Source organism: Muntiacus reevesi, chromosome 5 (assembly GCF_963930625.1).
Source record: "Muntiacus reevesi chromosome 5, mMunRee1.1, whole genome shotgun sequence".
In the NCBI taxonomy this organism is placed as follows: Eukaryota; Metazoa; Chordata; class Mammalia; order Artiodactyla; family Cervidae; genus Muntiacus; species Muntiacus reevesi.
In genome coordinates, this window is record NC_089253.1 from 96,664,844 (window position 1) to 96,691,696 (window position 26,853).

The 26,853-nt window shown below is 60.5% G+C and overlaps 2 protein-coding genes and 1 long non-coding RNA gene across 4 annotated transcripts in view; 1 reads left to right on the plus strand and 2 right to left on the minus strand.

Moving 5' to 3' along the window:
- Positions 1-623, minus strand: part of PRKCZ (protein kinase C zeta) — a 100,679-nt gene extending 100,056 nt beyond the window's left edge. The window contains exon 1 of the mRNA XM_065935920.1: positions 350-623. Coding sequence (XP_065791992.1) covers positions 350-420 — 71 coding nt within the window. The 5' untranslated portion in view covers positions 421-623. The remainder of the gene's footprint in view (positions 1-349) is intronic.
- A 323-nt stretch (positions 624-946) lies between these two features.
- On the plus strand, positions 947-13,358 carry LOC136168453 (uncharacterized). 2 transcript variants are annotated; one of them, XR_010663316.1, is made up of 4 exons: positions 947-3,316; positions 7,282-7,478; positions 12,186-12,308; positions 12,465-13,358. It is a non-coding gene; the product is annotated as an uncharacterized lncRNA (long non-coding RNA). The 2 variants fall into 2 exon arrangements; XR_010663315.1 differs by lacking the exon at positions 947-3,316 and having other exon boundaries at positions 7,268-7,478.
- A 2,533-nt stretch (positions 13,359-15,891) lies between these two features.
- On the minus strand, positions 15,892-25,828 carry GABRD (gamma-aminobutyric acid type A receptor subunit delta). The gene is made up of 9 exons (XM_065937203.1): positions 25,764-25,828; positions 20,198-20,310; positions 19,822-19,889; positions 19,516-19,736; positions 18,366-18,448; positions 17,669-17,806; positions 16,896-17,051; positions 16,494-16,705; positions 15,892-16,176 (listed from the first exon to the last, which is right to left on the minus strand). Exons 1-9 carry the CDS (start codon positions 25,826-25,828, stop codon positions 15,892-15,894), a joined length of 1,341 nt encoding a protein of 446 aa, XP_065793275.1.
- Positions 25,829-26,853: the final 1,025 nt, after the last annotated feature.

Consider the following 26,853-nt stretch of genomic DNA (forward strand, 5'->3'; position numbering starts at 1 on the left):
CGGGGCGGCAGGGCGGGTGCAGACTGACCCAGTCCTGCCCGCAAGCTTTCCCGTCTGTGAAGTCCAAATGAGGCCGGTGCGCCCGCATCGCCCAGGGCAGTCTCTGAGCGCTGGCGCGTCCAAAGCTCCTGGGACCCCCTGGGCCCGGAGGGGCCTCGCTGTCCCCGCCCTCCCGCGCCACCGCCCGCTGCCCCGAAACCTCGGCCTCCCGAAGCGGAGGCGGCACGGTCCCCGACGGCCAGTGCGGTCGGGGGCAGCTTCCTGCGCCCGGCTCGGCACTCGGCCGCGCCGCCTCGACGCGCACGCCCCCCGCCCCGGTCGAGCCCCGCCGTCGGGCGCTCGCGCTTACCCGCTGTAGTGCGCCTTTAGGCGGACACGGCCGCCGCTCCCGTCCATCTTGGGGCCCGTCCTGCTGGGCATTGCGCGCTGCGCCGGTCGCCGTCAGCGCCGCGCCCCGGACGCTCGGGCCATGGCGTGGGGCCCCAGCGGCCGAGCCGGGCCGCAGGTGGGGCCGACGGCGGAACGCGGAAGGGAGCGCGCGGCGCACGAACCGAGGGACACGGGTCCAGCCAACTCTAGAAACTTGGCGGCTGGCGGGGCGGGGAGCGGCGGGGGCGCGGCCGGCGGGCGCGCGCTGGGGGGCGCGCACGGAGTCTAGCGTCAGGCCTCGCGGGGGCGGGGGGTGTCCGAACATGGCCGACCCGATGCCCCGCCGGCGGCCAATCGGCGGGGCGGGCGGTCCCGGGGCGGGGGCGGTGGCACCTGCGGCCAATGAGGGCGAGGTGGGGCCGCCACCTGGGCCAATCCCCGGGGGACCCCGCAGCTGCGACCCAATGGCCGGGCGCGGGGCGGAATACCTGTCGGGCGGGGTGCGGCCCCACCTGCGGCCAATGGGAGCGCGCGCGGCCCGGCTCCGCCCGGCCACGCGCGCCCCCTGCCCGCCCGGCAAGTCTGCCCCCGGTGTAATGGCCTCCCGGGGCCGCAGTTCCCAGGTGGGCTCCCGCGCTGAGCGTCTCGAGAACTTGTTGGAAATACAGGTTCCAGTCCAGACTCGCTGAATTGAAACTCCAGCAGTCTGAGCTCACAGTCCGGGTAATTCAGGTGAGCGCGAGACTGCGAGCTGCTGGGCTAGGGGACGGCGGCAACGTGTCGCCCCTTCGACCCTGGATTCCGAACGGCGCTCGGAATGAGTGACCCGCGTTCGACCAGCTTGGAGACGGGGAGACAGACTGCAAAGAGCCTAGAGCCCGGCGAAGGTCACAGCCGGCAGGTCCGGACTCAGCGGCCATCCTCTCCGTGCGGAAGGGTTGGCTACAGCTTGCTCCCTCTGCTCCAGTTCACTCCTCGGTCCGGGACAAAAGGGCTGCGTTTGTCCAGGCCGCCGGAGACCTTCGCTTCTGAATCCACATCCTCTCTGGGTCTTACTAACACCGGGCGTTTGTTCCGGACTGTCTCTTTGGAACACTCTCCACGCCGCCACCCGCCAGGTGCCTCTATCCTGGGCCCATTCCCCTTAACTTTGGGATGGGGTTTTCCTTAAGGAGCACGACCTTAACTGGTTGCATCAACAGGGACCCAAATCTGCAATTTGTGGGACCTCAGCCGGGTACCAGGTACCCACCCGGGCTCGGGGATCTGCAGACCCGGCATTCCTGCCTCCCGGGCCAAGTCCGGTCCTCCGCTGGGCCACCCCCCTGTTGCCTGCCTCCTTCCCCTCCCCCACTGCCACCCCGTTGGCCACCTCTGACTCTCGCCTCCAGTCCTGGCTAAGCCTTCACAACTCCTCTGGATAGTGTGAGGCTTTCTCATTCACTCTTTCATTCCGCAGACATTTCCTGGCGCCTCCCAGCACACGGTGCTGGGTGTCCCTGAAGAACCACGTCCCTATGGTCGTAGAACCTATGTCCTCCCTAGAGATGGACACACAAATGACAGCCCACCTCTCTCCTAGTTAGGGTGGTTTGAACTCCCCATCCTAAAAAAAACAAAGCCTTCTCTATACCACACCCCTCCACCCACCTGCCCACTTCTCTGCTTTTCTTTACAACATAATCCCCGCCTGCCTGCCCCCACAACTGTCTGCAGCCTCATCCCCACTTTCTCAGCCCTCCTTGTCCCCCACTGTCACCGTCAACTCCTGTGTTTTACACACACTGGCCAATTCTCTGCTTTTTCCTGAACTGAGCCCTGGCAGCATACTCACCCCTGAACACTGCTGTCTCCCACCTCTCCTGCCCCTACCCTCTGCCGCTTCCTCCCGCAGCCTGGAAATGCACCCCCACCACCTCCGCCTCCGCCTTCGGTGCTTCTCAGGCCCTTGAGCTGCTCCTGTCCACTTAAGGCTCAAGATTCATTCCCAACCTTGATGGCCCCACTGGGCTGACCACACCCGCCCTGCCCCCACCATCTCTCATCCCACCAGGCCTCCCTCAGATAGGCCCTTCTCCATCTCAGGGTGCCCACCCCTTCTTTTCCCATTCTCAGCTCAGAGTTCCCTGGTGCTGGGTGGTCACCTCCATTTGGTGATTACATCCACTGCTGCCACCTGGTCCAGCTGGGATTTTTGCATCAGCCTTCTGTTTCCCTAAAACCTAAGTCCATCCGTGTCCATCTCTCTGGACGTAGGAGTTGCAGTGGTCCCGTCATCCTTAGGGACTCTGGGCCTTCCTGCCTTGTCTCCCACCAGCCCCCAGCTGCCTCCGCCTCCAGGCCTTTGTGTATATGGTGGCACTTTTGCCCAGACCCACACTTCCAGCACCCACTCAACATTTCTGACACCCGTGTGAGTCTGCTCCCAGCCCCACCCCATGGGCACCCCTCCACGCCCATCACCCGAGGGAGCAGGAAGCTGCAGCCCAGGGGTGAGAGTGTGGGATGCAGCCCCCAGCCCCCCTCTCCTGGCCCCATGGCCAGCACTGGGGCTGTGTCCCCTGGGCTATCGGCAGCCCAGCCTGGCATGCGGCCTTGGGCAAGATGCCCCACTGCACTCTCCCCCCACGTTCCTGCCCCAGAGTGGGATGGAGATAGAGGAGGAGGGGTCAGTGGGTCCCGTCCTTGATGCCCACTGAAGGCAGCACTGGCCAGCCGGGGCCCTTCCCTGGACCATCTCCTGGACCATCTCCCGGGCACCATCTCCTGGACCTGCTCCATTCAAGGCTCCACCAAACACAAGAGCCCTTTCTAAGGAGGGAAGCCCTGGCCACGATGGGAGCCTCCGCATCCAAGTGGCCCCATGGATACTGGCCTCTGCCTGAAGACCTGAGTGCCACGTGGGACCCTCCGTCCAGGAAGCTGGAAGCTGGGGCCACCAGTCTTGGTGAGGAAGTCCAGTGGGGGCTGTCGCTGTCTGCTCGGGGTCAGGTGGGTTTGGAGGGTGGGGCCTCTGTTCTCCATGAGGGTTGGGGGAGGGGAAAGGCCTATTCTGGGATGGGGATCTCTGACCATAACCAGCCCCAGGCCCTGGTGAGGGTACATGGGTTGTCCAGAATGCCCAGAACGCTTCCCTGAGCCCCTCCCGCACCCCCCAACAAGCTTTGCAAAACAACTCCAGGCAGCCCAGGCCAATGGACCCGCCTCCAGAGGGTGAGGTCACTGAGTCTCCCACCCCCCAGGGCCTCGAGGGCATAGGGCTGGTCCCCAGTGAGTGACAGGCAGGTGTGCCTGCCTGGTGTCCACCGTTCACCCTGCATCCCAGTCACAGGCACAGGGTGTTCCAGTGGTTGGCGGGCTGGGACTCTATCAGCCTGAGTCACTGCTGTGTCCAGCGTCTGGCACAGCTGGAGTGAATGATGAGTGAGTGGGTGGAGATCCCTTGGAAACTCTGAGGCTGGTTGTACCCTTGGACCCTGGGCCTGTTCTGGGGATCACCTACCAGCAGGCTGCAGTGTGATGACGTCATGAGAGGACTCGCCTGGCGCCTGGGTGTGGAACAGCGGAGACAGACCTGAGAACAGCCTGGCTGCTGAGCACCAGTCCTTTTCACCTCTGGGCAGTTTCTCTATTTCCCAATTTTCCACAAAGATCACATAAACTTTCATGATCACAAACACGTATTATCTCCAAAGTGGAAAGTACAAAGGTGTGTTGTTATTAGCTGGTTTTAAAAGTGACAGAGGCTCACTGTGGAGCTCTGACAGCAGTAGGTGCAGGCAGAGAAGACCTCCTCCCTGCTCTGACCCCCCTCCCAAACCCAACTGGGCCTTCTGCCCCTTCCTGTCACCTGGGACCCAGGGCAGGGCTGCTACATGTGCGCCCCACCCACTGTGGGCCCTTTGGGAGGAGGTGAGCAAGACAGAGTGCCCCCTGCCCCTGGTGCATGGCTGGCCTTCTTATTTTCTTTGATAAATGTTCTTTATAAAATAATATCAACAACTGAGACCTTTTAGGTGAAAGGTAAAAGTCAGGTGGAGTTTATGCTCAGTGAGCCCCATTAGACAGAAGCAAAGGCCTCCACTGGGGGGTCGGTGGTCCCATCCGAGGGGCTGGTCTCAGCACCCACCCCTGGGGACCCTTTTCTCAGCAAAGTTCACAGGATATATTTGTGCCAGGTCAGCCCTGGGGCAGCCCAGGAAGAGGTGACTGGCAGAGCTGGCATCTCCCTGAGCCTGGAAGGTAGGGGATTGGGTCTGGTCATCCTTTCAGGTGTGACACTGACCCGAGCAGGGCCAGGTGAGGACCACACAGGTCACTGGAAAGCCCAGGCACCCGCTGACAGGCATTGGGCACACAGCTGTCAAGGGGACGACTGAAGGTGCTTCCTTTCCTTGTCTAGGACCTCACGGTCTGGAGAGACTGGCTCAGTGACAACATTCGTTTCACCTGCTCCTTCATTCTGTTGATCGTGCAGATAAGAGCCTGCACCCAGGTGGCACAGGGCAGGTCAGACCTGGCAGAGACAGGAGACAGTAGGGTCTGCCCACAGCCTTGGAAGGGACCCTGCTCAGGGGACCTGAGGATGTGAGGAGTAGGGGGTGGAGGAGCCTGTGGCCCTGGGTCCTGGGGAGCAGGGAGGTTGGGAGGATGCCTGTGTCCATGCAGACATGTCTGTGTATGTCTGGGCAGCCGTGTGTCTCTCAGACTCAGAGGCACCGTTTCCTACCTGTGACCCTAGATGGGGTTCCTTCCAGGTGATGCTGAGGGTCTCTCCCCCAGGACCGCCGGCACTTGGATCAGGTGGGTCTCCATGGTGACCCAGTGCCTTGCCGTTGTGGAGGAGCATCTGGGCCTCCCTCACCCCGAGTGCCTTCCCGCAGGCGCAGTGCTGTGAGTTCCCAGCAGAGGGCGCAGCTGGACACGGCGGGAGTCCTGGGCGCAGGGCTAAGGATGTTCTCCACCATATGCTCAGACTACGAGTCCATCTGGGAGGGGCCCCTGCAGGTTTATCTCTCCGAGGGCATCAGCCCTGTCTTCCCCCCACAGCGATGCGTTCTCAGCTCAGCCGCCAGTTACACTCATGGTCCCTGTCTGAAGGCACCACGAGGCTTGTCTGTGGACCCAGACAGTTTGTGTGTGTGTGTGCTGTGGTGTGTGATTGTGGGCCTGCGTGTGTTTCCACATGCATGTGCTGCTGGAGGTGCTGTGTCCGCAGATGCAGGACAGCGGAGTGGGAGGAGGGGGTGGGGGGATGAGTGTCCAGGCTGTGTCCAGGTTGGAGGGGGACCGGCAGGACACCGACTGCTTTGCTGGCAAGGGCTGGTCTCTGCAGAGCAGACACGTCCCAGATGCTCATGGCTGACCTCACGCTGTCCATTACCCAGCTGAGGATCACCGGGCAAGGCACCCCAGGGCAGGCCCTGTGCCAGCCTCAGGCCCGGGCACCTACCTAGGACATGGCCTCTCTCCGGAGGGGGACACTGAGGTCAGGTTGGCCAGTGCTTTGTCCAGGTTCTCAGGGCTGAGACCAGCCCTACCCAGGCCAGTGGGGACACACACACACATCTCTCCCTTCAGGCTGGATGTGCCCACTGGACGGGACCTAAGATGAGCCGTCAGAGCACTGTGGGGGAGGGGTGCTTCCCCTCCTGTGGGAAACAGCCGCTCCCCCATCCCCTCAGCTGCCTGGGATTATATTTAAAACCCAAAGCGAGCTGGGGAGGCAGCACCCAGCACGGTCGCCATGGCAATACTGAGCCAGGGCTATTTTAGCCACGAGGCGTCACAGGGAGACGTGGTGCAGAGCTGGGACAGGTCCCCAGCTCTCTGCCCAAGCCCCTTGCCCAGTGGGTCACCTGCGTCAGGACCCACCTGGCTGTGCTGCCCCCACATCACTGAGCCCGGCCCATGGGAGCCCGAGGCGGGCGGGCGAGGCTGGAAGCCCATCATTGCTTCTGAATTGCTGTCCTTAACCCTGGGGTGGGGGTTGGGGACAGGCAGAAGGCCCCCGTCCAGCAGGGAAGGCGCAGCAGGGCCCACCTTCCGGAGACAAGTGCACAGAGCACGCCTGCATCGTCAGGTCCCGTCATTCTGCTCCTGGGGATCTGCTTTAAGGAAAGAACTGGAAGTGCCAACAGTTCCGAACCTGTCAGCTGTAGGGTCCAAGGTGGGAGGTGACCCGCCTGGCCGCAGGCTCTGCATGACCCTTTGATAGGTGCACACTCAGGCATGCACACACACATGCAATGCAGCACACGTGGCCAGGCAGGAGCAGCACCGCCAGCACCCCTGCCGAGTAGCCCAGGCAGGCCAGCAGATGGACAAGCAGGTCCCTGTCCAGCAGGAAGCTCCAACCCGGCTGTGTGCAGGCATCAGTCTGAGGAAGGTGTTTTCCTACACAGGAAGAAGACTCTCTGGGGTCTCATCGTCACCCAGGGTCAGCAGCCTCCGGGCACGGCCTCGGCTACTGATAGCTTACGGTGAACGATGTTGGATTTGTGACCTCCAAAGATTTAGCTTCAGGACCAGGGACCAGGCTTGATCACTCAAGAGCTTTTGTGTAGCAGAGTTTTATTAAAGTGAAAAAGGGACAGAGAAAGCTTCCGACAAGACATCAGAAAGGGGGAGAGAGAGTGTCCCCGCTTACTAGCCTTATTAAGGCCTTATATACTTTTACCAGACCCACTCTCACAACATACATCTTAAATTAACAAGATTAGAACTAACAATAGACAGGTCTTACCAGACCCACTCCCACAACATACATTTTAAGACAACAGCATTAGTCAGAAGATTCTTGTTAAGGAGAAATACACTGTTATATTGACTAAGACAAAGCATTGCAGAAAAAAATGTTCTTTCCTCTTCCTTGAGAACTCCAGACCCCTATCTCTTCCTCAAGAACTCCAGACCCCTCACTCCTCCTCGGGAACCCTGGACTTCTTATCAACCTACTTAGGAATTGATTCTCTCACTACTGTCCCCTTGGGGCCGCCAGCTGCACCCTCAGCCCTCGCGGACCCCTGAGGGTGCTCACCGGGCAGAGCAGCTGGAGTTGACAGATGCCCTCAGGATGCACAGCACTTCATCTCCGCAACTCCTGCCAGGTGGGTGAGTGGGGCTTTGAGGCCCTGAGAGAGTCTAGCACAGTTGAAGGCAGGCCCCTCCATGCCCCCGCGGACCCCCCAGCATGGTGCCTCAGGGTAACTCTGAGAGGAAGCCTGGCCAGAGAGTTCCCAGGACCCATGAAGGCCAGGCCTGGGCCCCTTATACCCAGCAAAGTGGGGCTGCAGGCTCCCCAGGCTGAGGACCTGACACCCACGGCCACCCCATCCAGGAACTCGGGCACCTGGGCCCCCGGTGGGCACCTGAGGGAGGCAGCCCTGGTGAATGCTGCATGCACAGTGGGTCCCTTACAGGAGATGAACCTGAGCTCCAGGAACCCAGGTGTTTATACTAGGCAGACAACCTGCTGCTTCTCCCAAGGGGGTGGTGCACGCTAAGTGGGCATAGGCCTCCTTGAAGAGACCCTGCAGGGCGACAGGCAGGTGGCACCTTGCTCCTAAGAGGTGCAGAGACCTGAGCCCCAAGGGGAGTGGCCTCCCAGCAGGATATGGGAGTAGAGCTTCCCAGGCTGGGAGAGGGGGCTCCCCCATTTCTCAGGACCAATCCTTCTTCAGAGGACAGTGCAGCCCCCTCTGAGGAAGAGGCCAACGTCTCCTGGAGGTGCCCTTGCTCTGCTAGACAGGAGCTAAAAGTCTTCAGGGAATTTTCAAGACAGCCCAGATTGCAAGCCCACTGTCTTTGCTACAAACCCTATTTCGAGTGTCTAAACCCAAATCACTGTGGATTGTGACTGCAACCATGAAATTAAAAGACACTTGCTTCTTGGAAGAAAAGCTATGACAAACTTAGTGTTTAAAAGCAGAAACATCCCTTTGCTGACAAAGTGATGAATAGTCACTTTGTGAAGTGAAGTAGTAGATACAAAGTGACTAGTCACAAAGTGAAGAACAGTCAAGGCTATAGTTTTTCCAGTAGCCATGTACAGATGTAAGAGTTGGACCATAAAGAAGGCTGAACATCCAAGAATTTATACTTTTGAACTGCAATGTTGGAGAAGACTCTTGAGAGTCCCTTGGACTGCAAAGAGATCAAACCAGTCAGTCCTAAAGGAAATCTACCCTGAATATTCATTGGAAAGACAGGATGTAGCTGCAGCTCCAAGCTCTTTGACCACCTGATGCAAAGAGCCGACTCAGAAAAGACACTGATGCTGGGAGAGATTGAAGGCAGGAGGAGAAGGGGGAGACAGAGGATGAGATGGTTGGATGGCATCACCGACTGAATGGACATGAGTTTGAGCAAACTCCAGGAGATAGTGAAGGACAGGGGAACCTGGCATGCTGCAGTCTATGGGGTCGCAAAGAGTTGGACATGACTCAACAACAACAACAAACCCAAGCACCAGCCAAGCTCTCCTGCAGGTCTCCTCCACCTGACTAATCGCCTCCCAGTCGGGCAGATGGATGCCCTTGGGCAACAACTGTTAAGTAGCACCTACCGAGTAGAGCCTGGTGGGCTGCCGTCCACAGGGTTGCAAAAGAGTCAGGCACGACTCAGCAACTCAACAGCAACTGAATGAAGCAGGCTGCAAGCACTGTTGCAGGTTCTTTATTATTTACAGCAGTTCACGTTCACAATGACCACACACCGTCATCTCCTACTTAACAGCTGAGGGTCCGCCTGGTGGGTGAGTCACCTCCCAAGTTTACGTGAGAGGCACTGGGTCAGGACCCCACACTGCAGCCTCCATATTCTAGGACTTCTCAACCAAGGAGCCACACTGGGCGGGGAGCAGAGGGTGGGCACAGGAGAAACCGCGTTCATTTTCCCTGCAAACGTTACCTGTGACACAAGAAATCCAGAACCTCCTAGTTGTGGGGGCTCTTGGCTCTCAGCCAGGTCCCCTCAGCTCGCCTCCATCCTCAGCAGCAGGTGGACAGTCCCTGGGCACACAGTCAGTGCCCTGTCTCCACAACTGTCCCACCCGGCACTTGCTCTGACCTGCTCGGCCCGGGATGGGGCAGCCTGAAAGGGTGGGGGTTAACATCCCTAGGGGCAGCCCTTGGCCAGGGGTAAGAGACCCAGCTGATCACCCTCAGAGGGCAGTGGCGAGGGGCCCTTCAGGGGCTCCGGGGATGGAGGCCACACTCTCCCAGCTTTCCCTCCATCTCCCCCCAGCCCCAGCTTGCTCCTGCCTCCTGGGGTCACTTCCCAAGGTCACTGCACACACTGAGGTCCTTAAGGCTGATGCACTGCTGGGTCCTGGAAGAGACCTGGGGTTGCTGCTCGAGGGTGACACCAAGGGTCCAGCTCTGCTGTTGGATGTGGGAGGTGAGAAGAGGCTTGCACACCTCCCGCTGCTGTGTCCAGAGCCAGCTGCAGCCTTGGGGGCAGGGAGAGCCAGCAAGTTCTCCAGGTCACCCCATCTCCTGCAGTTGGAGGGCAGGCGGTACTGATGTCACATCAGGCCCCGGGTCCAGTCCTTGACCCTCGAGAGGGCTGACCTGAGCCCTTGCCAGGCCTTGTACTAAGATTCAGACCTGGACTGGGAGGCATAGGCCTGAGGTTCACGGTCCATATAAGTGAGTCCACCTGAGAGTCTTATACCCCTAGTATCGCCCTTGTTTGGGAGTCCCTAAAAATACATGCAGGGTTCCCAGGTGGCTCAGCAGTAAAGAACCCACCTTCCAATGCAGGAGATGCGGGTTTTATCCCTGGGTCAGGAAGATTCCCTGGAGAAGGGAATGAAAACCCACTCCAATATTCTTGCCTGGGAAATCCCACGGAGAGAGGAGCCTGGGGGGCTACAGTTCATGGGGTCCCAAAGAGTCAGACACAACTGAGTGACTCAGCAACAATATCTTTGTCAAAGGGTGCTTGCCGTATGAGATTCCTATGGATGCTGTAATCCAGGGTTCCCAATCCCTAGACCCCTAGACCAGTACTGGTTCTGTTAGGAGCCGGGTTGCACAGCGGGAGGTGAGTGGCAGGCAGGGGAGGGAGTGAAGCTTTGTCTGTGTTCGCAGCCACTCCCCATCGCTCATATGGGGAGCTCTGCCTCCTGTCAGATCCGTGGCAGCATCAGACCCTCAAAGAGCGGAAACACTACTGTGAACCGTGACTTGCTCACATGAGGGATCTAATTTGCCTGCTCCTTGTGAGAATCATCCTGAAACCAACTCCTTCTCTGTGGAAGAAATCGTCTTCCACAAAACCAGTCCCTGGTGCCAGAAAGGTTGGAAACTGCTGCTGTAACAAAGGACCATGGACTAGGGAGTCTTGAAAACAGCAGAACTCTGTTCCCATGGTCAAGGGCAGAAGTCCGCGGTGAGAGTGGGGCAGGCTGGAAGCTTCTCCAGGGAGAACCCCTGCCAGCCCCTCCCTCAGGCCTCTTGGCCTGTGGATGCCTCCCTGCCTCTATCCCATCTCACTGTGTCCTCTCCTTCACTGAGGTTGTCGGGGGTGGGTCTTGGGCCCACCCTAATCCAGCAGGACTTCCTCTAAACCTGCATCTTAACTGCATCTTCTGAGACCCTTTTCCCAATGTCACTCTCACAGGTGCCACAAAGAGGCCTTAAGGCATATTCTGGGGACACGATTCACCCCACTATCTCATGCTCTTCAGAATCTGCCCCCCTCCCCCCGCCTTCTGTCTCCAGGATGTTGGAATGGGGATGGAGTGTATGTAAGGCTGGAAAGGGGACAGTTTATTGATGTGAGTGCTCACCTATGACTGGGATGGACCATCCAAGGGAGGTGGCACCTTGTACAGTTGGGACAGCTCCCTGAAGCTGGGATATGATGGTGGAGACCCTGGGCTGTGTGTGAGGAGCTTGAAGACTCGGGGGTGGGGAGCAGGAGGCACTGTGAGGATGAATCCACTGGAACCACCACCTGCTGGGCCCCCAGGAGGGTCTAGGAGACAGGCCTTTCACTGAAACAACAAGAAAGTGTGATCAAGAGGGTGCAGGGCTGCCAAGGAGTGCAAGGTGCACTGGCCTGAGTGGCCATGTGGATGGGAAAACACCCCGGGGTCCCGAGAGAGCAGAGCCCTGCAGCCTGTAGCCATCCAGGCAACGAGAGTGCAGTTATGGCAATGGGAGGAGGGGCCTCAAGGAAACCGCAGCCCTGGCTCATAGACCTTGTGGTCTGGGCTGGGGTGAGGGCATCCTGCCCTCTGGACCCTCTGACCTGGTGCTAAAGCCCAGCTGGGGAGTGTCTGGGGTCCCCTAGGGCTCTGGGGTAAGCAGAACCTCTGGCATGAAGACTGGTTCACATATGAAAGCGGCTCCCAGAGTGTGACCAGGCCCTCATGGTGGGAGGCTGGGTGCCTGACCTCAGAACGCGGGTGCTGACACACCAGGAGCTGCCCACTGCCAGCTGAGGTTGCCAAGTGAACACAGCCCTGTTCAGCAACAGTGGGGACGGTCACTGCAGCTTAGCACCAAGTGAGTCTCGAGGGTGAAGAAGTTAACGTTAAGAGGTACCTGGACACTGTGGCACAGACAGGTTGGCTCAGCTCGAATTGGTGGCCTCATGGGGGGCTGAGTCCCTAAACCAAGTGACAGAGAAGGCAACCTGGTTCACAGAGGTACCAGCTCCACATCCATCAAAGGCGCCAGTGGACTGTGGTGGCCGCTAGCCCTGCCCAAGGATTCAGTCAAAGAACAGTGGTGACAGCGGCAGGTGGAGAGTCCCTCTCCCCTGTCCCAGGCAGAAATCTGAGTGGCACTCTTTCAATTTTATAGGATTCACCTCTTGGACTCCCACGGCCTGTGGGCACAGGGTGGGCCACGGAGACAGACACCTGGCGAGGGCAAAAGGACCGAGGCTTTCCCCTGGGGACCAGGGTCTGGCCGCTGCTGCAGGAGGTGACCTAAGCAAGCAGAAGTGCTGGCTGGGGACAGTAGGGGAAGAAGGGAGGATGGCTGATTACAGCCCCAGCTGGTGGCACCGCGGCACCAACTGTGGCTTGTTCGCTAAATCTCTATTTTTTTTTTTTTTTTTTGCTGCTGCTGCTGTGACAGACACCACCTTAATGGACCAGTGCCGTCCTGGTAGACGTGAGCACCATGGGGGTAACTGCCTGTCGCTGCCCCTGCTGCAGTAAGCAGCAGCCCCCCCGAGTGCCCTCCAGAGTGTCCAGAGTGCCACTCAGCTGGCAGGCAGGCAGCCTGGCGGTGGGAGTCGGTGGTGAAGCCCCAGCTCCTCCTTCTTCAAAAGGACAATTTGGGGCCCACACCCAGGGCTTTGTAGGGGTCCGCAGGCTAGTCCAGCACCTGTGCACTTCCCTTCTACCTCTGCGCCCCCCACACCTGCTCCTGTGTCTGGGGTGTCATCCTCTGTACTGGGTTAAACAGTGACCCCCCAATTCACTTCCACCCAGAACCTCAGAATGTGACCGTATTTGGAAATAGGGTCTTCATGGCTGTGATGACTTAAGATGAAGCACACTGGATTACGAGGCCCCAGATCGGATGAGAGCTGCCTTTACAAGGAGAGGAGGGGCACACAGAGAGCTCACATGATGACGGAGGCGGAGACGGGGTGATGCATCCACAGTCCGGGGGCACCAGCAATGGTCAGCAGCACGGGGAGCTGGGGAGAGGCCTGGGGCAGGCTTGCCATCAGCCTTCGCAAACCCCGCCTGCCCACATCTGGGTCCTGGACACCTGGCCCCCAGAACTCTGACAGCACCAAGTCTTCATTTTTTTTCTTTTTCTATTTTTTGGCTGTGCCTCGTGGCTCGTGGCCTCTTACTTCCTCATCAAGCAGGGGTCAAACCCAGGCTAAGGTACCGCCAGTTTAGAGTGCTGATTGCTGGGCCACCAGGGAAGTCCCTGAATTTCTGAATTTTAAGCCCGCCAGTCTGTGGTACTCTGTAACAGCCACCCAAGGAAACATCTTCCGCCAAATAAACACCCTGCACCAGGTCCTTGTCTCAAGCGATGCGCGCCACCCCCCACCCAGTTGTGGGCTCCGCCCAGTGGGCAGGCTGTCAGCCTCACAGGGAGGGAGAGGGAAGGGTGAGTGGGGGCGGAGGGAAGCTGAGGCCCTATCCCCCGACACTGTGGCCCCTCTAACCTTGGGGAAGAGCTGGTCTAGCTCTCAGGGAAGCATTTGGGCATCTACCCAGACAACACAGGTGTCCCAGCCTCTGCAGGAGACCACAGACAAGGAAGCCCAGGTGGCGCTAGTGGTTAAAGAACCTGCCGGCCAATGCAGGAGACACAGGAGATGTGGATTCAATCCCTGGATGGGGAAGATCCCTGGAGTAGGAAATTACAACCTGCTCCAGTATTCTTGCCTGGAAAATTCCATGGACAGAAGAGCCTGATGGGCTACAGCCCTTGGGGTCGCAAAGAAAGTCACCAGTCCCCATAGACAGAGTCCAGGCCCCCTCCCAGCACCCCACCCCACTCCCAGCCCGGGTGCCCCTGCAGGAAATACTGCCCCCCTGCCCGATTCGGCTCCTCTCAACTGCAAACCTCCATCTACCCCTGGCCTTCAGTCTGCTCGAGTCAACAGCACCAGCACAGAACTGCGTTTAAAGAGCATCAGCCCTTCCCATCCCTCTTTCCAGCCCTGTAAACACGTGGGCAGAAATAGCAGCCTGCAGGCTAGAGGGAGTGATTGCTGGCTGTGGAATCAGAAGGCTCCTGCCCGGGCGGGCCTCACTGCGTGGGTGCCCGAGGCAGTCACAAAGCTGGCTTTAAATAGCTCCTGTGGGTACGCGCAGCAGAAAGAGGGCAGCCTGGGAGTGGTGGGGACAGTGCAGAGAGGTGGCGCCGAGTGGGCAGGGTCCAGGCAGCAGAGGGGGGTGGTCTCGCCGGCTTCTGGAACCAGGTAAGGACAGCAGTTCCAGAAATCTTGGACCCACCTGTGTGGCCATCAGAGGTCCTGGGGAAGGCAGGCCTTGGGGCAGAACCCTGGGTGCCAGGGGTGGGGGTGCTGTGATCCAGCTCAGTAGCTTCGGGGTGCCAGGTGGGCCTTGATGTCTCACCCCCAGGCCATGCTCCACCTTCCAGGAGGAGGGAGCAGTGACCCTGCTGGGCATGCAGGCCAGAAGGTACCCATCTGGGAGGTGGAGAAAAAGGTCTCGCTGTCCTCATTCTCAGAGCTGGCCGGGTATGGCCTGCCACCCCCGCTGTCCGGAGTTGGCCTGGGGCCTGTGTGTCCAGGCTTTGCCTCCTGCTTTCTCCTGCTCCCACATGGGTCATGCTGGGGCCTGGGGGGTACCAATCCCTGGCCGATCCCGCCCCTGGGATGACCCTGCCCAGCCCTGCAGGCCAGTCCTTTAGAGCAGAGGCCCAGAGGGCAGCCCTTCAGGAAGGCGTCTTCAGGAGGTAAGGTCTTCAAGCTGGAGGTGTGGGCCCTGGGAAGGTACAGGCCTCAGACAACGGCTGCTTCTGTGGGAGCCCACTGTGGGCTCAGCTGGCCTCAGGGGTCACTCAGCCAGCTGAGCCTGCCCGTGGTGAGGGTCCCCAGTAACGCCCCCAGAGCCTGGGGACACTGCACATCCTGGGCATGTGTGCTGGCTGAGGGCAGGTGGCCCAGCAGGCAGCCTTTCTGATTCCCATAAAGTCACTGTCACATACCCGTCAAGGTGGCTTGGGGAGCACCTCAGGCCAGTGGGGTCGTGGCCTGGCTGCCACCTGATCACAGCAGGGCCCTGGGCCTGGCATTCCCCACCCTGCAGTAGACGGCTCACCCACAGCTGCCCCACGGTTGCCTCTGTTCCCTCCAGTGTGACAACCTGCTCTGCTCTGGTGTGGGAGCACCTGGAGCCTTTCTGAGAGCAGTGGCCCTGTCACCCTGAGTCCCTGGTGGCAGCAGAGGTGGGAGGGGCTGGGCATTTGTGGGGACTTGGTGGCCATTGTTGTCCCAACACCATGTTCAGAAGGCACCGTGGTGGCACCTTGCCATGAGCCTCAGGGACACCTTCAGCCCCCACATCCCAACCCGGAGCCCCTCTGTCCCAAACCTGTGGAACCCGCAGTGGAGGAGAGCCATGCAGGCCACAGGAGAGGAGGCCACAGCCACAGTGTGAGCGATGGCCAAAGACTCCGTTTTATTTCATGCTGGGACCCAAGGCCTGGGAATGCCTTTCCCACGGTCTTGCGAGACTTGAGCACCATCCTCACCCGGCCTCCTCCCCCTTCCTGGTCCAGACCCACAAAGCCAGTCCCAGAGTCAGGATCCTTCTCCAGGTTGATGTGAAGCTCCCAGGGCCGTGCCTGCCTGACTCCTGGGTCAGGCATCTGGGCTGCTGGAGAGGAGGTGTCTGCAGACAGGGTCCTGGCAAATGTGCGGTCAGAGTCTCAGGGCGCTGAGTGAGGCCTAAGCTTTCTTCTCATCTCATCTGGCCCGTGGTCCTGCCTCCTCTGAAATACTCAGAGCTGCCCAGGATCCTTCCCCCAGGAGGTCCTCGGCCAGTGAAGCCCCCTGTGGGCCTCACATGGTGTATGCGGCCCAGTAGATGACATTGACGGCGGCGAAGGCCGCGGGGAACACAGCACGGGCATAGATGTCAATGGTGTCCGCGTCGATGGGTTTGAGAAGCCCACGGAGGCCCCCTTGGACCCCCTGCTTCTTTGTCTCCCCTGTCTCCACCTCCACAGACCTGTAGGAGCCCATGAGGTTCCCGGGCACGCGGCAAGGCCGGCGGGACACGGCCAGCTCCTGAGTGACGCCCGCAGCGGAGAGGGAGAAAAGCACGATGGCATTCTTCACATCCATCTGCATGGGGAGGGGGCAGGCTGAGCACCGGGAAGCGGGAAGTAGGGACCCCAACCCAGCCAGCAGGGGGGCCCAGACCCTGAGAGGGGCAGGAACCCAACCCAGACAGCCAGAGAGACCCCCAACTTAGCCAGCAGGGGGACCCCTGACCCAGCCAGCAGGGGGGACCCCAACCCAACCAGTGGCTCCATGCACATAGCAGGAGAGAGGGGGGCCGGACTGAGCGCAGGACAAAATGCCCCCACCCTGCCGGCAATGCTGGCCCTTGGCGGTGCTGGGGTGGGGGAGGGACTGTCCTGTGCCCTGCCCAGCCTCACCTCAGCCCTCTGCTCCTTAACCTTGACTTTGGCTTTCTGTTTCTTCCGGTAGTCAGCATTGAAGTGGGCAAAGGCATACTCCACCAGGGCGGCAAACACAAAGACATAGCAGATCCAGAAGTACACGTCCAATGCCTTAATGGCCGACGCCCGTGGGAGGGAGGAGCGGGCGCTGACCATCAGCGTGGTCATGGTCAGCACTGTGGTGATGCCTGGGGGCACAGAGGGTGCCATCCCTGGAGCCCTGCCACCTCACCCAACCTGATTGCAGGTCAGGCTCCTCTTTCTAGGTCTGGCCTGGCCGGCCTCTGCCCCAGGATGTGGGCCAGTGCTCAGGACGGGTCCGGGCCCGACTCCCACCCTCCCACCAGCTCCCTTGGAGGACAGGCCAGGGCCCTCTACCTAGAGACACCCTGGCAGGCACCGCTGCCTGGCTGATCCAGAAGGAAACCCAGGACATGGCGACCAGGAGGACGGAGGGCATGTAGGACTGGATGATGTAGACGCCACGGTTCCTCCGCAGGTGGAAGTGCAGGCTGAGTCGGGGGAACTGGCCAGCTGCCGGAGAGCCCCCCACAGCATTAGCACCATGCCCACCACCCACAGCAGTGCCGGGAGAGGAGGGCTGGGGGAGCGGCAGGGCCACTGCCAGCCTCCGAAGGAAGGAGGGCCCTCATCCCCACCTCCCCGACAGCCTGATGGGTCCGGAAAGGGCCAGCCTTGCTACGGGGCCACCAGAGGAAGGAGAGGAGAGCCCAGTGTGGCTGCTGGCAGGCCAGGACCCTCCCTGGGCACGGTCCCCCACCCCTGTCTCTCCACCCTCCCTGTACACAACTGCGCACCAAGAAAGAGCCAGTCTGGGCTCACTGACTCCAATGACTGCGCAGCAGGAGTGGGAAGGGGCAGGAGAGGCCAGGAGACAATGTACCCCCCAGGTACCCCAATCCCACCAGATACCCCCCAAACCCTGGGAGGCAATGAAGGGCCGAGGAGCAAGATGGGGGAAACCTGACCTGGGCTTGCACTGTGGCCTGTCCCGAGCAGCTAGGCCAGGCACGGCCTGCACTGACCAGCAATTTTCTAGCTGCAACCTCGGGGCCCTCAGAGCTGACTAGGGGCCCCATGGAAAGCACTAGAAAACTAGCAGTAGGGCTCACAGGAAGAGACCACATTACCTGACTTGAAGTTCATCAGCTCTGTGGTAAAGCGGTAGCTGGTGATGGTGAACTGGGCCAGCTGCAGCTTGTCCAGCCCGTGGATCTGCTCCTGGTTCTCGGACCAGTAGTAGACGATGTCCTCGGATGAGTAGCCGTCTGCAGGAGAGGCCGTGGATGGGCTGCAGGGCCTGGAACCCCCTCCCAGCCCCTGGCAACCCCCCTCCCCAGTCCCTGGCAGCTCCCCTCCCCAGCCCCTGGTGTCCCCTGCAGGACTGCCCTGGGTCTGATACACAGACACAGGGAGCAAGCAGCCCGGGACCACACCTGGGGCCTTGGAAAGGTGGGCGAGTCCAGAGGAGCTGGCAAAAGTGCAGGCCACCCTTGCCAGGTGGCCCGCAGGGGCCACCATACTGGACAATGACATAGATATCTGTCTCATCTGGGCTCTGGGGCCGGCTGTCTAGGGCAGGACACTGACCCAAGGGAGGAGGGCCAGGCTGCTCCCTTCTCTTCCTTATGCTTCTGCCCCCTATCCCCACCCCACTGCCCCTCTCCCCATGCACCCCCAGGCCAGCCCGCCCCTCCCTCAGTGCCCCCTGCCTCCTTCCCCACCACAGCCACCTCCAGTGCCTTGCCCCCCAGTGCCTCCTGACCCCCGCCCCCACCCCCACCCCCTGCAACCTCTCCCTCCCACCAGCAGGCCAGCCATACTCACAACTCTCCAGGTGCAGCATGCACTCCTGTTCATCCATGGGATACTTGGCCAGGTCCATGTCGCAGGCCACTGTGGACGTGATTCTGCCCAGACAACACCAGTCTGCCGGGGTGAGGCCAGCCCAGGGCCACGGGTGGCTCCCCTGCCCCCGACGGCAGAGATGCCCCTGCATACGGCCAGTGGGACCTTGCTGCGGGGCAGTGGCCAGGTTGCCTCTGGTTTTGTCAGCAAGCTGCTGACATCTGGGCAGAAACTGTGGCCACTTTACAGATATTTGTGGGTCTCGCTTCAGGGATCAATAACTGGATTTTGTTAACTTTACTCATCCTTCAGAACACCTGTCTAAGTCAGGAGCCAAGAAGGCAGGTCCACCCTGAGTGTCCTCCCCTTGCCTATCACACGGGATGGCCTCAAGGTGTCCCCACTGACCCTGCAGCCTGGAAAAAGGCTGATTTTCCAAGAGAATTTAGGTTTTTGTGTAAATCTCCTGATTTTTAAAATGTTGGCGATTAAGTCCACTTTTAAATGGCATGTATCAGAAAACAAACAAATACACATACACGTGTGTCCACAGCAGCACAGCTGTCCATTGATGGAGAACTGGATACACAAACTGGTGTGTCCGCACAATGGAATGTGGTTCAGCCATAAAGAGTTAGGAAATTCTGATAAACGTTACAGTACAGATGAACCCCGAAGACACTACACTAAGTGGAAAAAAGCAAACATGAAAGGTCACGTGGCGTAGGATTAATTTTGTGTGAAATGTGCAGAATTGGCAAATCTATGAGCTGGAAAGCAGATTGGTGGTTCTGGAGCCAGGAGGAGGGAAGAGGGTGACTGCTGATGGGGACAGGGTCTCCTTTTGAGGGTGAAGTGTGTTAGAACTGGCTGGAGGTGGTGTTTGCACACCATGGGGAGTGTACTAAAATCACGGAATTGTTCACTTTTAAATGCTTGATTTGGTGCTATGTGAACTTCACCTCAATTTAAAAAGGAAAGGGCACGTGTTAGCCAAAAAGCGGCCTCTGCTGGCTGCTGGCCAGCAACCTCTGCTTCCTGCACAGCTGCTGGTTGTTGGGGATATAAATACCACCCCGTCCCCCCCAACCCCACCCCCAGCTCCCAGCGGCGCTCGCAGGCAGCCCACCGGATGCTGTAGAGAATCACTCCGTCGGGCTGCAGCCGGATAAGCTTGTTCTCCACGGTCACGTCGTGGAACCAGGCGGACTTGGCGTTCACGATGAAGGTGTCTGGGAGCCACAGCTTGTCCACGAAGCGGCTGTCCAAGCCCAGGGTCTCATTGGTGTGGTTGTAGGACAGCCTGCTGTCACGCCAGCTCTGGTGCAGGAACACCGTCATGGTGTACTCCTGGGGGTGCAGAGGCCTGGCCGTCAGTCCCTCCGCTCCTGGGGGCGCACAGCTGGGGCAGGGGCGGGGTGCCAATGGGACCTACCATGTTTACCTCCGAGATGTGGTCAATGCTGGCCACCTCGATGGCGAGTGCCACGTTCACAGGGGGGCCTGCAAGGAAGGAGCAGGGTTGGAGGCAGGTTGGGCTGAGCCCAGGCCCCAGCATCCCGAGTACTTGGCCAGGCCAGCAAATTCCCCCACGGGCAGGACAGGGAATAGCTGGGGGATTGGCAGGGGAGGCTGTCTTGATGCTGACCTGCCCAGACCTGAGCAGACTCACCTTCCCAGCCGGCTTCCTGGGGGCTGGTGCTCTGATGCACTCTTGGGGACCCAGGGTCTGCCCCAGCCCAGAGCCCAGCAGGGTTCATTCACATCATGTCTGGACCCAGGGTCTGCCCGAGTCTGGCAGCCACTCTCACCTCCAATACCGGGCCGAAAGTTGCGAGCGTAGCCCTCTATCAGGCCGTCCAGGTTGGGGAGCCAGGATATCTCCAGGTTGGAGCCAACATAGTCGCCAATGTCATTCATTGCCCTGGAAACGCAAGGTCCACTGCTCACAGGCAGGGCACCAGGGACAGAACCTGTCCTGGTCAGCTAGGCCAGGAGTGGACAGGGAGAAGGCCCTCCAGGGACACAGGGACCCCGGGAGGTGCAGGACCCAGAACTCCTTGACATCTTCCCCCACCCCCTCTCCCTGGCCCTGAGGGTGGATGCCGGGTCAGGCAGAGGCCCCAGCCTCCCTCCATAACCACTGCACCTCCACTTCTGGGGTTCCTCAACAAGTTGGCCTTGGGGGACCCCACGAAGAGCACATGGCCTTTCATTCAGCTCTGAGGGCCAAGTGTCCCGTAGGAGGTGATGGGAGAAAAAAAATGTGTGACCAGGAGGCTAAAGGCTGGGGGCAGGGAGAGACCCAGGGCCGGGCCGGGGCCCATGGGGAGGCCACAGTCTGGCTTCCAGCTCTGTCTGTCCCCTCCTAGGCAGGCCCCAGAAGTCCCTAAATTACCACGTGCCTCTGGGGCTCAGCCTGACCCCAGAGCAGCTGTGAGCCGTGTCTGCTGGTTCAGGTAGAGCCTACTGTCGGCTGGTGCTGGTGATATTTGTCCCTAGGGGTGCCGCACAGGGACACACACACACAGGCATCTTGTGGCCTGGACATGCTGACTGCCGGATGTCCCAGGGGCTCTGCTGGCCACCTCTCCTCTGCTCACCCATCCTCTGGGGAACAGTGCCCCCAGATTCATATTCACCCAGAACCACAGAATGGAACCCTAACGGGAAATAGGGACTTGACAGACGTTATTAATTACGATAAGGTCATGCTAGACTAGGTGGGCTCTAAATCCAGGATGGATATCCTTACAAGAAGAGGAAATGGACATCCAGGGAGAAGCCACGTGCCCACAGAGGTGGGGGTCTGAGTGATGCGGCCACAAGCCAAGGGACACTGGGGACTCCAGCATTCCCAGGGGCTGGGGAGAGGCATGGACAGACTCTCCCAGCCCTGTCAAAATCTTGACTTCAGACTTCTGACCCCAGAATTACTGGAGGATAAATTCCTGTTACATCCCCCAGCTTGCAGCCACTGTTACAGCAGCCGTGGGACCCTCACACTCCCTTCCACTTCCGGCCAACTGTGGGGGAGGGGCATTTCTCCTAAACCGGACAGTCAGAAGGAGGAGGGACATTTAGAAGCAACCCTTGAGTTTCCCCCTGAGTCACTTCCATCCCCTTGAGCAGAGAAGGCCTCCAGGTCATCTTGGCCAGAGCCTGGCCACTGCCCATGGGAGAGGGGACATGCATGACCAGCCAGTTCTGGATGAGGGTTGCAAGGAGCCTGAGGCTGTTCCTCCCTGTCCCCGAGTCAGGTGTGGCTGCATGCCCGGGTCCCCACTCTGGGCCCTTCTGGCCACCTTGAGGAGACCCCTGGCCCCACTGGCCCCCTCGGGGCTGCTCCCCACCCCTCCCAGCTCTGCCCTCACCCCAGCACCCCCAGGCTGCAGTGCTTCCTGACTCGCCTCTCCCATCTCCCCTCTTAGAAGCCTGCTTCACCCTCCAGACCTTGCCCTTTGGCCCCTCTCTTTCTCCAGCCCTAACTCTGACCACACCCACGTCTTCAAGCTGACTCCCCCCACCTCCACTGACCCCATCCCTCTCCTGGTCCTGCTCTTGGCCCTGCAGGAAACTGCCTGGTTACTCCTGTATTCATCCACCCTTCATCTGGCAGGCGAGACCCTCGGTGCCGCCCTACACCAGGGATGTGGCTGAGCCAGGCAAGGTCAATCGTGGGCCAAGCCCAACATGGTCAGTGTCCGTGAGGGGTGACAACTCAAGGGCTGTGAGTGTGAACAGAGCCACTGAAAGGTGAGGTCAGGAGTCCTCTGGCTGGGGAGGCAGGGACAGCCACCCCTCACCGGCCCCCTGGGAAAAATGACATCAGAGCCCAAAGAGAGAGAATGGGAGTCTCAGGGACGGGAAGAGGTGGGAGGCAGGCAAGGACTCCACATGGGGGGCCCTGGGAGGGGCCTGGGGGGCAGCGGGAGGCATTGGGCAGAGAGTGGAGAGGGGTGGATGGGGGGCCGGAGGTAGGGAACTGGTACTGGTGAGGGAGGGGCTGGGGAGTGTCCTGGGGATAAACTGGGGGCCGTTGTGGAGGTGTGGGAACCTGGGCTGGGTTGGCCAGGGTGCGGAGACAGGAAGGGCCCTAGTCCAGACCAACCGGGGGGTGGTGGGAAGAGAGGGGCCAGGAGCAAGCTCCACTGCAGTCGGAGGGGCTGAGCCACCCACTGGACCAGCCCTGAAGCCATCCACATAGGCAGGCTCAAGAAGCCCTGGGGGCTGCCAAGGGCTTGGGAAGCACCAGGCCGGGTGCCTATGTGGAGGCTGACCATGACAGGAGGACCTCAGCTAGTCAGCCCCGCGAAGCCTGCCCCACCCTGCAGGCCCACGGGGTCCCTCCAGGCAAGGCTGGGTGGGGCGTGTGGACAGGGCAGGTTCTTTGGTGAAAAAGTAAAAGACAGAATTAACTGAAGCCCTGATCCCTAGTAAAGCACAATTAAAAATGCAAATGGAGGTCACCCTGAAGGTCGGATGTGAAGGGATTGAACAAGGCTTTATTTTTGGACCGGCTCAGATGCCATCTTGTGCAGTGGCTGGCCTACCTGCAGCCGGGCTGTTAGGAGACTCCATCCTTCCTGAGCTCAGGCTGACACACATGTGGATACACCAGCCCTTGGCCAGGGCCCCCACATCCACTCAGGGGCACAGAGGCAAGGTCAAGGGCAGCACCCCCCTGAAGCTCGCCATTAGGTGTCAGGACCCCAGTCAGCCTCTGCCGTCTCCAGGGGCGAGAAGGGAGCAGGCTCTCCTGGGTCACATCTCACCTGGGATGAGGATGGCTGTTTCGGCAGCTGTGAAGGGATGCTGGGGCTGGGGCGGCCCGAGGGCCATGCTGCTCTGAGTCCTGGAGGACCCCGCCCACCACCACTGGTTCAGGCAGAGGCAGTGGGGGTGGGCCAGGAACTGGCTCCACTGGGGGGAGCTCTCCATGGAGTTAGAAAGCGGGGGCATCGACCTTATCCTGAGAAGGGTCCTGGCGAGCGCTGGCCTAGAGCTCAGAGACATGCCAGGCTCAAGCTCCTGAATGAAGCAGGTGCCTTGAAATCACAGGCAGCTTCCACCCTGGCTACCCCTGCTGTAACCAGGCCCCGCCCTCTCCTGGCCTCACTCTCCTCTCCTCTCTCCTGAGAGAGAGCCCAACCCGTCACTTGCCTGTGTCCCTGGGGACTGGAAGGGAAGGTGGGCGTAGCTGAGCAAGGCGGCAGGTGCCCCCCAGGAGCCTCCCCCGTGCACACGAGAGCCCACAGATCCCTGACAGCTCTGCTTATAGAGCAGCCACCACCGTGCTGGCACCTCAGTTACCAAGGCAAACACCACAATGCTCGCACGGGAGGTGAAGGCGGGCAGGAGCCGCAGGCGCAGCTTCTCCAGGGAGACGGAGGTGCCAGCAGCTGGGGAGGCCACCCACTCAGGTGTGCAGCCGGTAAGCTTGGGTGGCCACTGTGTGAGCCGACCTTCAAACTCAGGGGCGCATGGCCTTGACCCGACACACAAAGTCTGTGAGGCTCACCCCCTTCTCATCCCACCAGAAACCCTTGGATCTGGCTTAGTAGCTGTAGCAGAGAGGGCCTTCCCTCAGCCCCACGGCCCACCCCCACACTGCCCCGGTCGGGGGAGGTGACAAAGGAAGTAAGGACACTGTTCCTCTGGTTTTCGAGCAGAGGGACACAGAGCAGGTAGGAAAGGAGGCCTGAATGGACGAAGGCCCCCAAAGCCTAAGGTTCTTGTCCCAACTGGGGCTTCAGCCTTCCTGCAGGCAGACAGGTCCCCCTCACCCCACAACCTAGGATCCAGATGGGGCCAGAGTTCAGAACACTGGTGAAGGGCGATATGAGGCACTTATGGACGTGGTTGGGGGAAAGAGGTGTTTGGAGAATTTTCCAGCAGGAAACATGTAAATATGCCCCATGAGTAGCATGAATAAAGACAAAATGAGCAGGGCAGGCTTTGCTGCCAGGTGAGTTTTGGTGTCAAACTTGGGTAAAGACTTGGGAGTTCAGAGCAGCTTGTATTTCAGAACTGGGGCTACAAGACTGGGGGCTTGAGCCAGCAGCTGACCCCACCCAGCCCCCAGCACATCTGCCCATGGCCACATCAGGACACTTTGTCCTTCCTGGGACCATGAAACGGGAGAAGAGAGAGGAGAATGGCCCATCGGGCTTGATAAAAACAAGGCATGGGACAGGGGCCACATCAGCACTGCCTGTGACCTCAGCAGGATGTCCGCCTCTCCAGCCAGACCCAGGCCCTCCTGACTCTATGCCTACCCACCAACAAGGAAGGTATGACGACACACACACAGAGTCACGCTACATGTTGACCGAGCACCTACAGCCAAAACACAGGTCAGCGTTCAACCATTTCTAGCTTTTAAAGTCTGAGGCATCAGCTGGTTGACCATGAAGTCTGGAATGCTGGGGAAGGGGGTGGGGAGAGCTGGCTTTGCCCTGCTTTTTCTGCAGCCCTTGTACCCAGCTGATTTTCAAAAAGGCCCCTCAAAGGTGACCAGACTCAGTGCTCAGGACACTGGGTGACCCGGGGCCCACGTCAAGTCCAGTCTGCAGAGATGCAAAAAGCGAGCTGGGACTGCACTGGCCCTGGGAGCCAGCAAGGGAGCCCCAGCACAGGGACCTTTCTTCTTAGCCGCTTCCCTCTCTAGGGTAGACAGGGCACCTCATCCGCTCTCCTGACAGAATTAAGGAGAAATCTGGAGTCTCTCTCCTGCCAGGGGCACCTGGCTCCCCCGCTCGCATGCTCTAGAGTTGGGTGGCATTTGAAATGGCCCCAGAAGGGAGACCCACAACCAGACCCGCTATCAGGACGCGCCTTCGTGTCCACCCCAGACTGCTAGCTGCACAGAAGCTGCTGCGGGAGCGGTGCTATCAGGGGAAAGGGCACAACCTGCTCCCCGTGGACCCCTCCTTTCTTCCATTCTGAGCGCTCAAGCCGCGCCTGGAAGGACAACAGCCAGCCAGGGACCGGCCAAGTGGCGGCCGGGGCCGAGGAACCCGAGCTCAGCAGGAGAGCCCCGGCTGGGGAGGAACGGAGAGCTGCTGTGACGCCCTCGACCGGCCCCGCGGCAGGGTTCAGCACCGGGACGGCGGACAGCACCGGGGCAGCCGGAACCTAGAACACGCCGCTGCCCGCGCCCAAGGGCATCGTCGCGGCGAGTTTGGAGAGAGGAGGGCCGGCGCGGGGAGAGTCGTGGAGGAGGGGATGGGGGCAGATACGGTGGGAACCGGTGGGCGGGGGACAGACCGGGGCCCTGAAGACCAGGTTTCGCGCCGGGCTCCATCTCTCAGCCCAGGCGCGGCGGCGCGGGATCCGCACCGAGGGCGGCCGCAGGGCGGACCGGCTCTCGCTCACCTGGCGCCGCGGTGCTGCGCGCAGAGCAGCAGGAGCGGGGGCAGCAGCCAGGCCAGCGCGTCCATGGCCTCGGCCGGCGGTGCGCTGGGCCGGGGGCGGCGCCGGGGTCCGGCGGTCGCGGGCGCTCGGGAAGTTGCTTCGCCGGCTGCCGCGGTGGCGGCACAGGCGGGCGGGAGCCGGAGGGCGCGCGGCGCGGGAGCGAGGGCGGACGGAGCGCGGAACCCGGAGCCGCCCCGCCCCGAACCGGGCCGCGCCCCCCGCGCCGGCCGCCCCGCCCCCCAACTCGGGCCGCCCCGCCTGCCGCGCCCCGCCCCTCTGCCAGCCCCTCTCCGAGGGCCGCGGTCCCCCGGGGGGTCTGGCACGCCCCGTCTGGTCGCCACTGCCCTTGTCGGCCACAAACAGTCCCTCCGCGCGTCTATCCAGAGGCGACCCAGGCGAAAGACCCGCGCGGTGCGGCCTCCCGCTGCCGGCCAGATGCCTGCGGACCGACGGGCGCGGCCGGACCTCCACCCTGGGAAAAGTTGGAGGTCGACTATTTGTGGGGTCACGGCCCCCGGAAGCAGGTTCGGGGTGACGAGGATTCCAGCGCCTCAGAAGCCCTCACCTTCCACCCGACGAGACACCTACCCCCAACACGCGCAGTTCCTTCCAAAATCCTCAGGCCTGCGCCTCGCCCACCTAGGCTGGGTGGGCGGTGAGCCGAGCGAGGGTGGCCGTGCTGCCGTTCCGCTGCCTGCGGTTCTGCAGTCAGAACCCCGCGCTGGTCGCCAGACGCAAGGACTTCTCCGCCTGGCCGGGCCAAGCTTCCCCACACCTGCCCACATGCCGTCCGAGGGCAAGCGGAAGGCCCGGCTCTGACGAGATGACGCCCCCATCCCACCCCACCCTATCCCCACCCCCACCCCCACGGACCTGATGAGAGGGCCAAGGCCTCGAATTCTCTAGGATGACTCTTCTCAACATAAAGCTCTGCAGTTTCCCCCAAAAGCTGACCACAGACTTTAATGGTTTGGTCTCGTCCATTAACTTCTGGACTGAATATCATTTGACAACCGCAAGTGAGCGTCTCGTGCAGTTCAGTCACTCAGTC

Bases quoted from the DNA above. Each gene is read 5' to 3' on its own strand.
- GABRD (XM_065937203.1), bottom strand. From the start codon at position 25,828: ATGGACGCGCTGGCCTGGCTGCTGCCCCCGCTCCTGCTGCTCTGCGCG. The intron at 18,449-19,515 runs GTGGGCTGCCTG...TTGTCTGGGCAG, and splicing joins GTGATTCTCTACAGCATCCG to AATCACGTCCACAGTGGCCT. The intron at 17,052-17,668 runs GTAATGTGGTCT...GCTCTCCGGCAG, and splicing joins GCTGATGAACTTCAAGTCAG to CTGGCCAGTTCCCCCGACTC.